The sequence below is a fragment of the Temnothorax nylanderi genome, unplaced genomic scaffold (genome assembly GCF_030848795.1).
Source record: "Temnothorax nylanderi isolate EJ_2023f unplaced genomic scaffold, tnyl_v1.0 TNYL_tig0014_pilon, whole genome shotgun sequence".
NCBI lineage: Eukaryota > Metazoa > Arthropoda > Insecta > Hymenoptera > Formicidae > Temnothorax > Temnothorax nylanderi.
The window spans coordinates 571,342-588,029 of NW_027249076.1; the positions used below are offsets into that span (position 1 = coordinate 571,342).

The window sequence follows — 16,688 nt, forward strand, 5'->3', positions numbered from 1 at the left end:
TTTAGCAAGGACATTTGGAACATTGAAGGCTTGCAACGTTTTACGATGTCGTTCGAAGAACTGATATCGTCCAGTTTTATGATGCTTTTATGTCGTATGGATATCGTATAGATATAACGTAAACGATTATGTCCAGGAAGATGATTTAATCGGCATTGAACAATGAGTGACGTGTGTCTATGGCAAAAAGTGAAGTAACTCAATTGTTACGTCGACGTCGATTAGGATTACGTAGTTCTCATCTTGGAGGAGCCTATTAAAGCTATATAAAATAAAAATTACAAGAATTTTGGGGAAATTCTTAGGAAATAAACTGTCTCGCAATTTTATCTTCTATTTTATTGAGCTAAATTATTTAAATATCGAAAGTAAAAAGATTTACTATAAAAAGAATGATTATATTAAATCTCCAAAGAGTGCTCCAATTTATTATAATTTATATTATATTTATTAAAGTGATATTTAATACATAATCCAACAGCTTCGGTAATCGACGAAAATGAAAGAATTTCACAGAAGTGCATCACGATAACGGGTTGTCACAAATAGTGTTCGCTACCTTCCGGAGTGCAATGACTCACATAGATTTTTTTTGCGTTCGCGCGTAACCACTGTGACAAAAAAACATCGCACGGACTTCCGATCTTTTCGTAGTACGGGGACAAATTTCTTTCACGCGTTCCATCAAGTCGTTGAGTTAAGCACGCTTCGCTCGGAAAATAAGCTAACGTTACCGACGATTTATGATGCGTGCTAACGTGCAGAAAAGAAACAGCGTTATGCCACTTTAAAATTACATATATATAGAATTATGTTGTAGTATTCAGTAACTATATATCGAGTGACTCGAAAAATGCTTAAGATCTTTAAACGTAGGAATATAAAAAATAATTTCCGTGTTATATGTGATCTAATGAAGAATTATCCAAAGCATTTAAGAGTCGAAGTAAAATTTCAGAAAATACCTCTTTTCGATCTCTTAAGAAGTATACAACGAACTTTGATGGAAAGAGAAATAAAGCAGTCTTTTTATTTTTCCCGTAAAAAGATTATTTACGCGCGTGCTAATACGTATTTAATGACACGGAATTTTTATTTTCTCCCTGTTTCGCGTTTTTCAATCGCAGTAGTGAGCGTACTCGATCTCGTGGTGTGAGAAACGATAGCCGACGACGGTTCTCTCGCAATTGGTTTTCCTCCCGTGCGCGTAACAGGACACCGCTGAGTTAAGTCACTCGGTCGGTGGCGTTTGGGAGTCAGCGCGATGTTCGCTATGCGTAACCCGAAATGGCTCGGCCAGGCGGCAACCATTCTCGCCGCCCTCTCTCCCCCCTTAACGCGTAAAAATAACCCGTCCATCGCGATACGCGCGTTTTTGGATCCGAGAAACGCGCGCGCGCCCCGACGAAATTGAATTTCGTGCGATAGCCCCCCACCCCCTCGCGAGATTCCATTTCATTAAAGCAGCTATAATTTTTGTCGTCGCACCCTCCGCGATCTTTGGAGTCTTTGCGCCTGGAATATTCCACTCGACACGAAGAAACCGATTCCGTTTCGCCGGGATTATGCAGAAATGTTTATGAGACCGACGCGACGGCCCCACACACGCCGCGCATTATGCCGCGTCTAACACTTCGCAGAATCTTTCGGCTAATGTTTTTACTTCTACGAACATCGCGCAAACCCCATTTCCCTTTCGTTCTCCGCTAGTCTGCTTACCAGGCATCTCTGATTACCGGCGAGCTTGGAATCCGCGCGTATTCGCTCGGTGGAAGCTGGCAGAAACGCGGTTCCACCACCGTGCAATTGCAGTGGCGCGGGCATAAGATTCTTCAGGGCCTTTAAACAGGATGTTCAATAACGCAACGTGGCGAATTTCAGATTTACACCCTAGCAGATCGTATGTTTTTCTTGGCGAAGAATGTATAGAACTTACCAACTCGCGAAAAATATACTTGGCGCGCGAGACGCTGTCGTGTCTCTGATGAACGAAAGAAAAGAGCGAGGAAAAAACAAATTAGAAGTCGAATACATTTGTATATAAAATATATAACGATATAGGACCAATAATAACAATTTCTGCAAGGAAAAGTTAGATAAAATCAAATTATTGCAGCGTGTTTCTGCGGTGATTAGCGTCATCAGCCAGCTCTTCACGTAATAAAGCGGATGGTTTAGTCTTCAGCTTATATCGCGATATCGATAAAGCCAAGTCATTTATTGTCCTTATACGCGAGAGAGACGCGTCGCGATGTCAAGTCGAGTCTCGTCATTGAATTTCAAAACACGTCGCGCGATAACCGTCTGGAAACGGAGTCGCTTTAAAGTCATTCGCTGCACATAAGATGATTTCGACGAGGGAGGTGACCCCCCGCGCGCGTCCCTGGGACGTTTTCGTCCCCTCGATCGCGCCGTAGAAATGTCCGGTCGATTCAGGAACGATTCGCACAAACGACCGCGGATGCAGCCGCGACGGATTTTTGTCTCCCCATCCCCCCCTCCCCTGCATGCACGGGAATCGCATACCTGAGCGGCATGACGTCACGAGACGAAAAGAGGCAGCGAAGCGCGAACGTTTGATATCGCGCGCCTGCCTCCGCGGCCCGGGCCCTCTCCTCAGCGGAGGAGCCGGCTCTATAAATAGGAATATCCGGTCGCTCGCTAATTATACACCTATGCACGCCCGTTCGCCGAATGGCTAATCCGCGCAAAAGCAGCCTGGAATTTTCTCGCTTTCGAGAGCGCCGCGGGAGAATCTCATTTCCGCGCCGCGACGGGTTTCTTCCTTTCCTCCTCCCTCTTATCCTTGAAACGTCGTCGTAAGTTGCCGCGGAAGGATAACGGACCGATCGTGTGGTACACGCTATTTCCACCCTATATTGTTGCGAGGAGGCTGTAGAGGCCCGCGCATTCCTTCTCGAACAAAGAAAATTGCTGCGCGCGAGGAGAAAAAAAACGGGGCATAATTAATTGCTCAACGGAGCGGTTTAGGATTCGGTTAGCGAAAGCGTAAAAAAAAAGCGGGGAAAGCAAAGAGCCTCGACGCTAATTGAACGGCTTTGTGCCACGGTAAATTAACTGACGAGAATTTTTCGCTGACAATCGCTGTCGGGTAAAAATTAGTATATTATTATTTGTATCATTAGTTTTTGTGATCGCCCGCATAATTGTGATAATTCTCAACAACGCGTTTTTCGAGTCGGTATATCGCAATTGTAACAATACTTTAGTTTTTTTTTTACAATTTTTATATACACAGATCATCGTTTAATTAGTTATGATCGGACAAGGAAATGTACAATCGAAATATACTAAATATTTTTATTTAGACCTGCATAAACACGCGAATGATATATTATTTCATCTCATTTCGTTATGAAAGGGGAGATTAAAACAAAACGTTTCCCTAATCAACGTCTGCGAATTTTTTATGTCAGAGTCTCTAATCGCATTCCTGTTCGATGTCGCAGGTTTTCTTCTATTGGACGAGTGAGGAGATAAAAACACCACCATGGACGCGATCAAGAAGAAGATGCAGGGAATGAAGCTGGAGAAGGACAACGCGATGGACCGCGCGTTGCTCTGCGAACAGCAAGCTCGTGACGCGAATGCGCGAGCTGAAAAGGTATAAAAATTATTCGCCATGGCAATTTCTGACATCGATCATAATTGTTTTACGCAAAAATATGTACGTCAGAATTTTATAATCGCGACGAACTTAAAAATGATTGAACTCATATGACAATTTATTTATCTTTCGAAATAGCGTTAAAAGTATTAAGTTAAATTATATGATAATGCATTTCTAAATAGTTTTTTAAGAAGAACTAATGAGACGTTTCGATCTAAATAGGCTGAGGAAGAAGCTCGCGCTCTCCAAAAGAAGATCCAGACCATCGAGAACGAGCTTGACCAAACTCAGGAAGCTCTTATGCAGGTCAACGCAAAATTGGAGGAGAAAGACAAGGCTCTGCAAAACGTAAGTCAAGCGAATATTTTTTATTATTCGACGAACCAAGTATTCAGCATTATTGCCCGATCAAGCGAGAAATGAACTTTATTTAGTAATTATATTGACTTATTGTTTGATCAAGATCAAATATTTGTGTATTTTGTGGACACTGGTCCGCCTATCCCCTTATTTTCTGCAGCATTCAAAAGCTTTCCATACCTATACAGAATTTCGATTGCCTCCAACGAACTGCTTACTCAGCGAAATACGAAATTCGAAAATGAAAAGTATTCAAAGGGTTCCAAATCCTCGAAATTGCGGAAAGAAATATTTTGATTTTCGTGTTTCTCATTTATTCGCGCAATAGAAACAATGATGCAATTTTTATATATTGATATAGACAAGAAGAAAAGAAGATCCTGAAGTTTTTCATCTCAAGATCATTTAAATTTTATTCGTATCAAATAATCCAATATTATTATCAGATAAATTTGTAAATTTGATTTTTATAAATCGAATGCCAAACAAAATTTTGACATAACCGAGGACCTCTTGACTCGATTAGATTCGCAAAGAAATGCGGCGGTGCGAGTTACCGACAACGCGCGACGTGAGCGCGCGCCGATTGATGGCGCCACTCGCTCGCGCAGGCGCAATCCGTACCGCCAAACGGCGCGTCCGTTCGTTCGCCGTTCACCGCGAACTCGCAAAGTCGCAAACAGCGCGTCCGCGACACGCGTATCTTCGGGTATCTTCGGCTCTGCCCCCACTCGCGCGTCGCACGACCGCGTGGTGGGTGGTGGGGATGTCGCTCTCGCTCGCCGTATGCGCGAGCGAGACAGACGCAGCGTGCCCAGCGCACGGCGCAGAACGGCGGCGGTTTTGTTCTTTGTGTACGCGCGCCACCGTATCGCGTCGCGTATATAGGCGGGCTGCGGCGTGTGTGTGACGGTGCAACACAGCCGGTGGACAGTACGACGTTGGCGCGGGGGAGAAAACGTGCGTCGCGCGATCAGTGACAGACAAGATGGCGGAGTGCCTGGTGCAGTGGTAGTAGAGCGCGGGTGCATATCGCACGGGTCGCCGCGTCAACGCGCGCGTTCGCCAACGCAGGGGGGGGGAGGTGTTACGGTCGCTGGCGAGAGAGAGCCCTGGAGCCTGGACAACACGACAACAGCTGGACGCGACATGGAGCGGACGTTCTCCGCGGCGGCGACGAGACGCCGCGGTCACCAGCACCATCCGCGGCATACCACGCGACGACGTCTCGACGCCTCCAGCAGAGGACCCGCGCAGTGTGGCCCTGCTGACACCGTCAGGAACAACACCACGTTCACCGGCGACGAGACGTCATTGCCCGCCAGCGTGGCCGTCGACGACCGACTTGACGCGACGGAGCCGCGTCCGTCCGTGCCGCAGGTGACACTCGGCGCGAGATGGCCAACGAGGATCAGCCAGATGATCGAGACGAAGGCCTCGAGGACCCAGGTCCTCGAGGAGAAGAAAGAGCTGGTGGAGGCGGAGGGGGACCATACGGACGACGACGTCCGACAAAGGCTCGCGCAGTGTAGCCCGGACGTTCCCGCGCTCGGCGATAGTAAGGACATCGCCGCCGAGCGCGGCGGGACGCAGGATCGGGCGGGCAGGAAGAGGAGATCCCCCCGATCCAGTCCACGTGGGAAGAGCACCCCCGCGGATCGCGACGAGAGCGATCCGCGGAGCGGGGGCAACTCGCCCGAGCCCGAGCACGCGGTCGCGAGGGCCCGCGGCGACGGCAACTCCGACGACGAGTCCGCCAACGTCGAGGAGGACCCGGAGCTGGCGGAGCTCGCCAAGCTACGTTGCCCAAGCGAGCGCACGGAGGTCCAGGCCGAGCGGGAGGCCCGCAGACGGAAGAGATGCGCCGACTATCCCGGTCTCGCCTTCGGCTGCTCCATATTCTCCAGCGACACGATGATGAAGTTCAGTCTGATAAAGAACGAACTCCAGAATATCATGGGCAATCAGCTGAAGCGGGTCAGTATCGCGCGCGCCGCCGAAATAGCGGCCGCGATAAGTAAAACGCGCGACGGGTCTCTGTCCAGTCTCAAGGTCGTCGAGACCTTGATAACGCCGCCGGCGCCGCGCCGGTCAAGAGGTCCTCGGGGTCGTCTGCTATTTCGTCGGGCTCGCGACGAAATTATTAAACTCACAACTCTTTGAATACTTGCGTTTTCTTCCCTTGATGATACTTTTGGTATTGAGAAAAACGATCCTTGAGTATTTGATAAAATTGCATTACGCATGAACGAGTCAAAGAACCGACGTTAATGAAGCGTGAATGAATGCGGTATACAGGGTGTACCAGAAAGATGGATATCCCGAATTAACTTTAACGGATGACGTTTTGGTCATCCTTCTCTCCTAGGTCCTGAATCTAGGTCAAGTTCATGTTTACCACCAGATGCCCATTTCCAAACCCTAAAACTTTTGTATTTAACATTTTTTTCAAAAATGTCATCCGTTCAAGTTAATTCGGGGTACTCATCTTTCTGGTACACTTTGTATAATACTCGGTAATATTTTAAGATTATTGCCTTCAAAGTGAAATCGATAATCGATGTAATATATGTTGAATGTTATCAGGCTATCCATTTCTAGCGATAACATCTCGAAACATTACTAGCGCATTACGTTGCTGCAAAATTAATGACTCGCATGATATAGGAAGAAATAATTATTATCTGATTCCAATAACTCGAATATCGCAAGAATGTAATATGAATTTGTTATCCAAAATTATTTCACGCTTGGTTCTAAAATTGATCGGTTGACTTGAAAAGTAATAAAAACTAATAAAACTCTATTGACTTTAGAGTTCATTCTTTCTTATCTATGACGTGTACGTACACACTTCTAGTTGCAATAACAAAAATTGCACGTAGCACGAATTACGTAAGCGGCATTACCAAGATCGCCATGTGACTCCGAAAATTCGCGGGAGATACGTACGATTGGATGATACCTCGAATTTCGTATTATCAGAAAATAGCTTTTAATGACAATCGATACCACTTGGTGTAACGCACGTTTTTCAGACGATTAATCGATATCATGATCGTTAAATGAAGCAAAAAAGACGGACGGACTTCATGCTCGTTGCGTTATTGAGTGCAATAGGCGTTTATTTGCAATTAAAATCACGCGAGAATCGTCGCGGTCATTTTCACTCGCGAAGGATATGAACTCGAGTCGGCTTTTGATATTACTACCGAGCAAAGATTTATATAAATGCGCGATCTTACTGAATTGTTTGACATATGTAGATTTTCAAGAATACATCACGTAAAACTGATAGTTATCTTTACGTGTGTCTAATAACATCCGTTATTATTTTCACGTAACATAACTGTTTTCTTTCACGGTTCTAACAACCAGAACTGATTACCAACTTGCGCAGGTTTGTATAAAAAAATTAAAAAGTTTTAAACACTTCTGCTGAGCATTAATTATCGCTATCAACGGTCTGAAATCATCAAATTGGCATTTTATCTGCATCAATCGCGACAACGATCGAATAACGATCAAAGAGTCAGATGACAAAATTATGTAAGTTAATTTTTATAACAAACTGAATTAAATATCTTATTATATAATATAATATAATAAGCTAAATTTGTCCAAAAGCAATTCAAGTCACTATATTTTCTTGATACGCGATCGTTTCGATATTTAACGTTTCTCAATACTTTCAAATATCTGTCGAAATTTATCAAGAAATTCCAATCCTCCGTTATAAATTACAGTGATTTATTGCATCGAGTATTTATTATCTCGGGTAAACGAGATAAACCGAACAATATATAAGTTTTCGGATATTGGCAGCGCTATAAAAAGAACCCGTTGCAAACAGGCCGTCCCTGGAACGACAGCCGAGAAAGTGCTAACGACGAGTTAGCGCGAGATCCTCTTGGCGACAAATGGCATTTATTATTAGGGTTACTGAACGAGGACAATAGGTTACGCGCACACGATTCTCTTGCCTAATACACTGATAGAAAGCCGTTACCCACTAGATAGAATGTATCGCATAGTTATCTACTCCAATTCGAAAACATCAAATCGTTCGTATTCCAATATTTTTCTGAATTTCTTTTCGAAATCAATATTTATATTTAATAATATCTAATAATATTTATTAATATCTATATTTTATCAATAATTACATTGTCCATTCGAGTTTAATTTGCCATTTACCAAATAATGCGTCATATATTGTATATTTCGGTTCACGAATATCAGCCCGCTTTTTCCGGATTACTCTTTGGAGCAAAAACTAGAACATTATGTCGCATTGAGCTCTGTACTATGTTTGTCATTCGATTTTAAATGCTTTATTTAATTCCTCTAGCATTATTAATTTTAATTTGAAAAAGGCGTCAATCCGTTCAATGCAGTTTTTTAGTAGTTTTGTTTTTAAAGTCAAAACTGATATCGTTCTATGACCCATACTTTATCAATCGCTGTCTGCGAGAATTTACGATTAAATAATATATTGCGCGGATAAATAATAATTAATAGCGAGAGCACATTGTATCTTTTTTTGAAAACGCGTTTTCCAAATCGTATTTTGTGCCAAAATCTGTCAGGCTTTATTAATCATTATCTAATTATAGAAGTTTTAAAAGTGGATAAATCATCTATCTTTGATGTAGAAAAATGACGTGTCTAAAAATAATTTTATTAATTTAATAATAACTAACATCGAAAATAAACCGGAGCAAAAAAAACGTATCTTTGTCGCTTGCGTCAACCTCCGCGTTACATCGAAGCATGCCAACCGCGTATAATGGAATATACTGCATTACGGTACATCGAATCATTAAGTATTGCAGTATACCTATTTTATGATGCATGCCTCGATGACATCCGGGATCGAGACACTTTACTCGCTTGTAATGCAGGAAAACCAGTTTCAAGAATAAGATAATCGTAATAAAGGCAAGATAAAATACCTTCTTTATTTACGTTACACCATATGACACTTACGTAATTTTTTATTCGGATTCAGCCTTTGGATTTAAAAATCTCGTTACAGCGTTCGTTAACGCTCGAGTTTCATCGGCGAACTTTTTTCTTCATCGCGAGAATTGAATTTATCTCTGTCGTCAACTGTCTTTATTCTCGCCGGTAACAGCCAATTGAATCTCTCTTTCGACGACGATCGACGCTGCTCGCTCGTTGTCGTTATCGTCATCGGACAATGGAAAACCCCCTGATCTCCGGGATGTTCCTCTCGACGATACTTCCGTCATTCCTTTTTCGGGGGGCCCCACCCTTTTGCATATGCGTCTGGTTTGCATGCGAGTCTGCTCAAGCTTACACCCCACGATCCGACTCGTCAACATTCTAAAAATACGTGACGGCCGTGATCCAGCGAGACTTTTATTCGGGAGTGCGGGACCAGATTGCGTAAGCTCCCCGGCTCCCGGAGCCTCTTCACGAATAAATCCGGGGCGTGTATATGCGTATCTAATAGGAATCGCACCTTGAGATGTGCAAAACACCTACGCCACCTCATTGATTTGGAACACATAATTCCGAAAATTTTCTTTAAAAATGTTCCTTATCTATTAATACATTTAGCCCCCTTTTCCTTCCTGGTTTCTCTTTGTTTATATTAATCAAAATTAGAGACCGCCAGACTGCCTAGACTTGTATATAAGATTATACATTATTGGGTCGAACTAAAACGACTTTTGATTATACATTATTAGACGCGGCTCGCGGCTTATAGTTCGAGAAACGGTGTTTTAAAAATAATTTAAAGACTCGGCTTAAACGACAAGAAAGCATCGGCGATCAAAGCTGCATCAATATAAATTGAAAACCCATTTGTGTCGTTAGTCGTTATCTCCGTTGCGAAGTATCGTTGCAAAACGCCCACGCATGACGCGGGGATTTGGAACGCTCGCTAATTTCGTTCGTCTTCGACTCTTTGTCGCGCGACGACCTTTGGAAGCTCCTTCTCATGGCTGCCCTCCTTCTCTTATCGGCCGATGCGCGATGTTTGCACGCCACATTCCGCGATTTCTCGCTATTCCGACACGCTACGATCATCCGCGATCAATGTTCGCGGACTGTGCGATTCGCGACACGAATAAACGTTCCTTCTTCGCTAGGTGAAAGCCGAAATGACGTTCGCGGTCATCGAATGTTTTACGAGAGTATTTTAGCCTATTCTATCTAGCTGCGTATATACCGTATACCTTTTACTTTGCGAGATCAAGGAAGGAAGAAGTCGCGCGAGAGAAAGAGAACAGATCATGCGATGATTTCTCAACAAGATTGAAACAATGCCAAGTCGAGTATCTGGGAAACAGATGCTTCTTATCGGAATTTGGAACCGACGAGCTATTAAAAAGATCAAATCGAGGCCAGTAAGAGCCTGAAAACGCGGACGTTCGTGCGATAACACAATTACTTTCTTTATGCACTTTTAATGATTTTTAATTGATTTTCTTTATTTAGACTGAGTTAACGAAATTTGTAGCCGATATTGGCATGCGTCGCGTGGAACATTTGACTATATCGATTATACTTTTTATACTGCAAAATAAAAAGAGCAGAAAATCTGTTGGGAAAATGCAGCTGGAGCAGCTTTCTCAACAGAATTGGAACAATGCCAAGTTGAATGCCATTTGGGGAACAGGTGTAAACATCTCTCTTGTTGGAATTTTGGGTTAACGAAATTTGTAATCGGAATCAGTACACCGGAATTAGCGCGCATCAAAAGAAACATTCTATTTTCTAAAGTTAAATTAGAACCAACTGGATTCATTCGGCTTCACGGACATGTATTTCGATTTCGCAAAGCGCCAAGACCTGTCACGCAAATCTATTAATTAATTATGCGAAGCGTTATGAAATCAACACCGCGATAACGTTCGGAATTATTCAGCGTGAAATTAATTATTACTAATTATGATTACAAGCTATAATCAATTAGAATGAAAATCTTTTAATCAGAATAACTTTTTTAATAATAATTACATAAAATTCAAATCGGGATTGATTCGAATTACGTGGAATATAAGCGAGAATTATTTTATCAAAATATATAAATCGCGATATAAGGGAGATTAATTGCGAACGCGCGTTTAATTAAATTACCGTTGGTATTTACCAACGGTACTTTGTGAGTTGGGCAGAAATAGAACGGTACAATAAAGTTTCAACACACGATGATGTGCCGCGGAAATATGCGATTGTAACAAATGCAATGGGAAAAGTTATTACGATTGGCATTCGAGCTTATTAACGTGTTCAACCTTCTGCATTTCGCTTCAATGTGCTATACATATGGAACCAGCAATGCTTATCGCGCGTTTAGCATGTTTCTGCAATGACGAAAGATTTGCGTCATAGTCAGTCTAACCGAAACGTGAGGCACATCATAACTGTCCTGTGGTGCCGAGTGCATTCGTATTAATTAGAATCGATTTACACATCGAGCGGATATGTTTTTAGCCGGTAGACTTTGATATTCAAAGTGAATTTTTGCAACATGCTTCGGAATTTATTTCTAGATAATTACGAATTTAATTTTACTGTTTATATTTTTATCATCTTCGGAAATCAACGCGCAACGACGAAATTATTTTATCTTTTTTAATATTAATAAGAAATATTAATAATTGTTAATTGAACTTTTATTCCAATTGCTTCGGCGATAGCAATGCCGATTCAAATATATTCCTTGATAAAAATTTAAACAGATTTCAATTATCGAAAAAGCAATCGTGAGTTTTCCTTCTTTTTGAGTAACTGAACAGCTCAATGCACGCATTATCATCCACTTATATTTCGTTTGGCATACGCAAGTGACACGCGATTCCAGCATACGAAACCTTGGAAATTATCTGGCTGCAATTGTTACGCGACATTCCTTCCGACTATCATTTCCGTTTTCGTTATCTCGTTTGAAGTACTTATGACAAAAAAAATGCGCTCGTTATCGTTGAAGCATGACAAAAGATGCGTGCGTTATAATTGAAGTATGACAAAAAAAATGCACGCATGCTGCGTGAGAGATTCGATATACGAATAAGTATATTAGATTGTATCTATAATGCCGCGTAATAAGCAACGTGTGTTGGTATTGCTCTCGAGCGGGGGGTACACATATAATTTAAACGTCATCACCCGAGCTGCCACGTGCTGAATATATCAAACGCATCTGCCGCGAGGTCACACCGCGTAACCTATAAACCAGAATTGCGTTACTGAGGGACGGCTTTATCGCGTTATAATTTTCTAAAGGCCCGCGAACAGTTCCGCGGGAGAGTGCCATTTCATAAAAGGCATTCAGCGCAGGATGCTGCACGTGTCAGTATGCGACGTGGCATATTGGATCACACGGTCTCGTTAGATTGCGCCTTTACAGCCGCGACGAACGGACGTTTGAAATTGCCGCTTCAAGGACGGAGCGATCCAAGAGCTTCGATTCTGCTTCTCGGACTGACCAGAAGAGGCACTGAGATCGTACCTCCGAGCGAATTGAGCGCGAATTGAAACCCGTTCGTAGTAAATTGCGCTTAAATTATTTCAAGTTTGAGAAAAACTACCGATATGTTTATTTTTTCATAAATTTCCGAAGCTCTTTTCTCGTCACGTAAAACTTTATCACAAAGTAATAATAAGTATGAATAAATAAAGCGAGTAATATACAGATACGAGATATTATTAAAAACATAACGGGACAAAGCGATAAAAATAATGGAACTTATTTTGAATAAAAAGAAGTATTTTTTACAGTTCGTAACTTTGGTGGAAGTATTAAATCGTGAATTAATAAAAAAAAATTTCAAATTAATATTAATCACATGGTTGCATAAAACATTTATAGCTAAATCAGATGTCTCTAATATCTCATACCGCAATTTTATAGAAACGGGAACCGGGAACTACATCCACATAGATATAATTATATAAATCTACATTAATAATATACTTCACTTCAATGTTACAAGATAACATTCCAGTGGTCGAAGACAATTGACATTTCATTCAGAAAATCGGTTACTTTCCACAATAATTGATCCACGTCACGGTAGCTCGTCTCGATCGCATAAACATAAAAGAAATTGCCGTCATTAATCGAAATAAGCGGAAAATAAACGAAAGAGGGGCGATAGCAAGGGGGATCGAAACAACGCATGAATTGTCAGGTCCGGCGATTCGAACGGTTGGGCGCGCTGGCGACGGGCGCGGTATTTCCGGGGCTCTGCGCTTTGCGCGCGGAGCCAGCGACCAGCGACGGCGACACGTCGATCGGCGTAGCGATACTCGGGCGCGCGTACACGCGCGCGCCTCGCGATTTGTGTGCCGCGCGGTCGAGAGAGCGGCGAGAGCGCAGCGCGAGGGCCGAGGGGTACGCTCCGGTACGTACACCGGCGCGTCGCCAGGCGTGGTCCCTGCGGCGCTGACGCTCGCCGACGGCCGACGCCGCGCCGGGCCGCCTTCCGGCCGGCGTCCGCGGGATCGTCGAAAGAAAGAATTCGACCGGCACGGCACGCGGCGGCCCTTCGGCGCGGGGGCGCGGGGGCGCGGGGCGCAGGGCGCAGGGCCGCGCGCCGCGCCGGTGGGACTACTTGACGCGCGGAAGGACGCGGCGCGCACGCGCGCCACGACCGGTCGCGGCCATCTTGCGCTCCAGTCAACGGCGGCGGCCGCCAGCAGCAACAGCAGCCAGTGGTCGTCAGTGCACGACAGCTCCGGGTGCCCCTCAACGAATACCCGCTCTTTCTCTCCGTTTCTCCCGCACCCGCGCGCGCGCGCACACACAGGCACACATACACACAAGACCGGTCGTTCTTAGCGCACAGTCACACGATCGCATCCTCGCGTCGCCGCGCCGTGCTTCGCTCTTCCGTCGGTCGAATCCGCGTGGGAACCCGACCGGACCGGCTCGCGTCGTCGTCACCGTCGCCGTCGTCCGAGCGTTCCGAGCGCGTTCCTTTTCTCTCGCGCCCGCTCTCGCAGTGCCCTTCCGATTCCGCGGCGTTTTAACGTGACATATATATATATATATATACACACACACACGTCCGGGGGTCTTTCACTGGCCAGCAATGTCGGCGCAAGTGCAGGGCACGCTTCTCGACGTGCTCAAGAAGAAGATGCGGCAGACAAAGGAGGAGATGGAGAAGTACAAGGACGAGTGCGAGGAGTACCAGAGGCGGCTGCAGGTGGAAGTGATGCGCCGCGAGGAAGTGAGTGGAAAAAACGAGAGCCATCGAGAGTCATGCTCCTTTCCTGCGTCCTCTTCCTGCCTGCCGCGAGGCACCGACCCTCGGAAACTTTCCGAGCGCTCCCCTCGTCCGCGATCATCTCTCTCTCTTTCTCTCTCTTGTTCTCTTTCGTTCTCTCCCTCTTCCTTTCTCCCCGTCGCGAAGCCCCGCGATAATATCGTGACTTTGCGAGATATCAATTTCGGCAATAATCGACACGGGGCCGGCGATACACGAGAGAGCCACCATTGGCCTCGCACCGATCGGCCGCCGACGATAACCGGAGAGAGAGAGAGAGAGAGAGAGAGAGAGAGAGGGAGAGAGAGAAACCGGAGAGATAACTCTCGGCGCAAAATTCCTCGCGAACAGGTTTCCAGGCGGAACGTTTCATTGATCCGAACACGGACGGCGCGATTCGATTCAGCGAGGAAATCGGAGAATTTCTTTACGATGCTGCCGACGATCCCGATTCTCTTTAGGTTCTCCCGTTCGTTCCGATCGCGGCGAGGAACGCGCGAGCGTAGCGCGAAACGCCGGAGCCGGCGTCCGCGGCGGTAGTAGGATCGATCGTGAGTGTCAGACACGTCGTCGTCGTCGGGCTGGGTCGGGCGGGTGCGGGCGTGCGAGGGGGGAAAGGAGGGTCGAGAGTCGCACGTCGACTCTCGAGGACATTCCTGGTACCTACACCGGTGGCGAGGACCGGCTCGTCGAGAGTCGCCGCCGCCGCCGCCGCCGCCGCCGCCGGCTTGTCCCTCCCGACAGTCCCGACGGAATTCTACGTGCGCGAGTCAAAATATTTAACGTAACGCGGAGCCCGACCGCGCGGCGTGACCGACCGAATCGATCACCGTCGCTCTCCGTCGCTTGCCGTCACAGTCGACCTGACTGTCGAGTGAACCGGATATCCGTGCGAAGGATCTTTCGCCCGAAAGCGCGTGGGACACCGAGTCGCAATTCTCCCGCACCGAGATCGCCAATTGAGTGCGAATAAAATTTAAAAATCGATGTAGTCAGGTTTTCATAGAAGGCATTCCCACGGCCGAAACGGAGCGATTTCGTCGTTAACCGAATATGAATGAAATTTGAGTTGAAATGAACTTTCGATCCCATAAGTACTTTCTAATCTGTTAGTAGCCGAAGGTATATCGTCAAAGATTTATTCCGATAAAAATTGTATTCTTTACAAACGAACTTTCGTCACGACCTTTTCACTCGAGAAAGTTTTAGAAATGCCATACGTGTCAAATTTGATTGATTGTACTTGGACTGATTAATGATTCAGTTCTGTGCTGTTAATATTTGGTAACTGAGGATCCGCGTCAAAATGCGTTATGATAAATGATAACGCGAATTGATATTATGTCTATTAAAATTCTGTGGATAACTAATATTATATGTATGGATATATAACTAGTTATCTATAATTTATAAAGTCATTAATAATTATTATATATAAAGTTATATAATGTTATAGTCATCAGTTATCTATACATATATCTAAGTGTATTATTAGTTATCTGGTATCTATATATATATCTCATATTAATAATAAATATATTTATATACAATATTAATTGTCTTAATATATGAATCTTTCAAAATTATTTGTCTTAATATATATCTTTCAAAAGTTTTTACTTTCATATGCAACGTTACTGTATGAATTGATGGAAAATAACGTGACAACAAATAAGCACGCTCCGTAAACAAAATGGTGAGATACACCCAAAGAAACTATGATCCCCTTCAGTGAATTCTATTTGCGCTATTATAATACTAATTGATACCGGGGCTAAGCCGACACTATTTTTTCAAAGGCAATTTTTAATATTTAATTAAAATTTTTAGGCAAATTCAATGGTACATATTTAAAGAGTGTTTCTTCAGGTACAAAATTGATTCAGGAAGTTTTGCTGTACGTCGCTTTGTTTTGCCGCCAGGAAAGGAAAAGTGACGCGAAGACTAATTTTCGAATTGAAAAATGCCGGGGCAAACTCGACACCCCGCCGGGGCAAACTTAACACTTTGTCACCCCTATCAAGTTAGCCCCCCCACCATCGCAAAAAAAATCCGGACCTATTAAAAAATTTAGTGCTAATTATGTGCTAATTTGTTGCTCTAGTCCGGATTTTGTTGCTCAAACCGTTTAGCAGGAAATCGCGATCGAAATGGGTGGGGCCAGCTTGTCGTCAAGCTAGCCCCCCCCATAATAAAAAACCTATATAGAGTGCTCAAATCCAAAAAACTAATACACCAGAATTTGTTGCTTTTTTGTTGCTCCAAGATAGCGTGAAAACATTTTTGAAATATAACGTTTTTTTAGAAAATACGTATATCTGAATACTTAACAGACATCACCATATTGACTACATCTTAAACAACGTTATATTTCCAAAATGTTTTCACGCTATCTTAAAGCAACAAAATAGCAACAAATTCTGGTATAAACGTTTTTTCGATTTGAG

General features: G+C 44.1%; 1 protein-coding gene across 22 annotated transcripts in view; it reads left to right on the forward strand.

Annotated features, from left to right (window-relative positions):
* The window catches only part of Tm1 (tropomyosin 1), a 48,005-nt gene that overhangs the window by 1,189 nt on the left and 30,128 nt on the right, over nt 1-16,688 (forward strand). For 8 of the 22 annotated variants that reach the window (XM_071697974.1, XM_071697979.1, XM_071697980.1 and 5 more), the window contains exons 2-3: nt 3,471-3,625; nt 3,854-3,979. In XM_071697974.1, the coding sequence (XP_071554075.1) occupies nt 3,512-3,625; nt 3,854-3,979 (240 nt within the window). In that variant the 5' untranslated portion in view covers nt 3,471-3,511. Of the gene's footprint in view, nt 1-3,470; nt 3,626-3,853; nt 3,980-4,767; nt 5,969-13,513; nt 14,206-16,688 lie in introns of those variants that run through there. The other 14 variants (XM_071697965.1, XM_071697972.1, XM_071697964.1 and 11 more) reach the window with 12 other exon arrangements.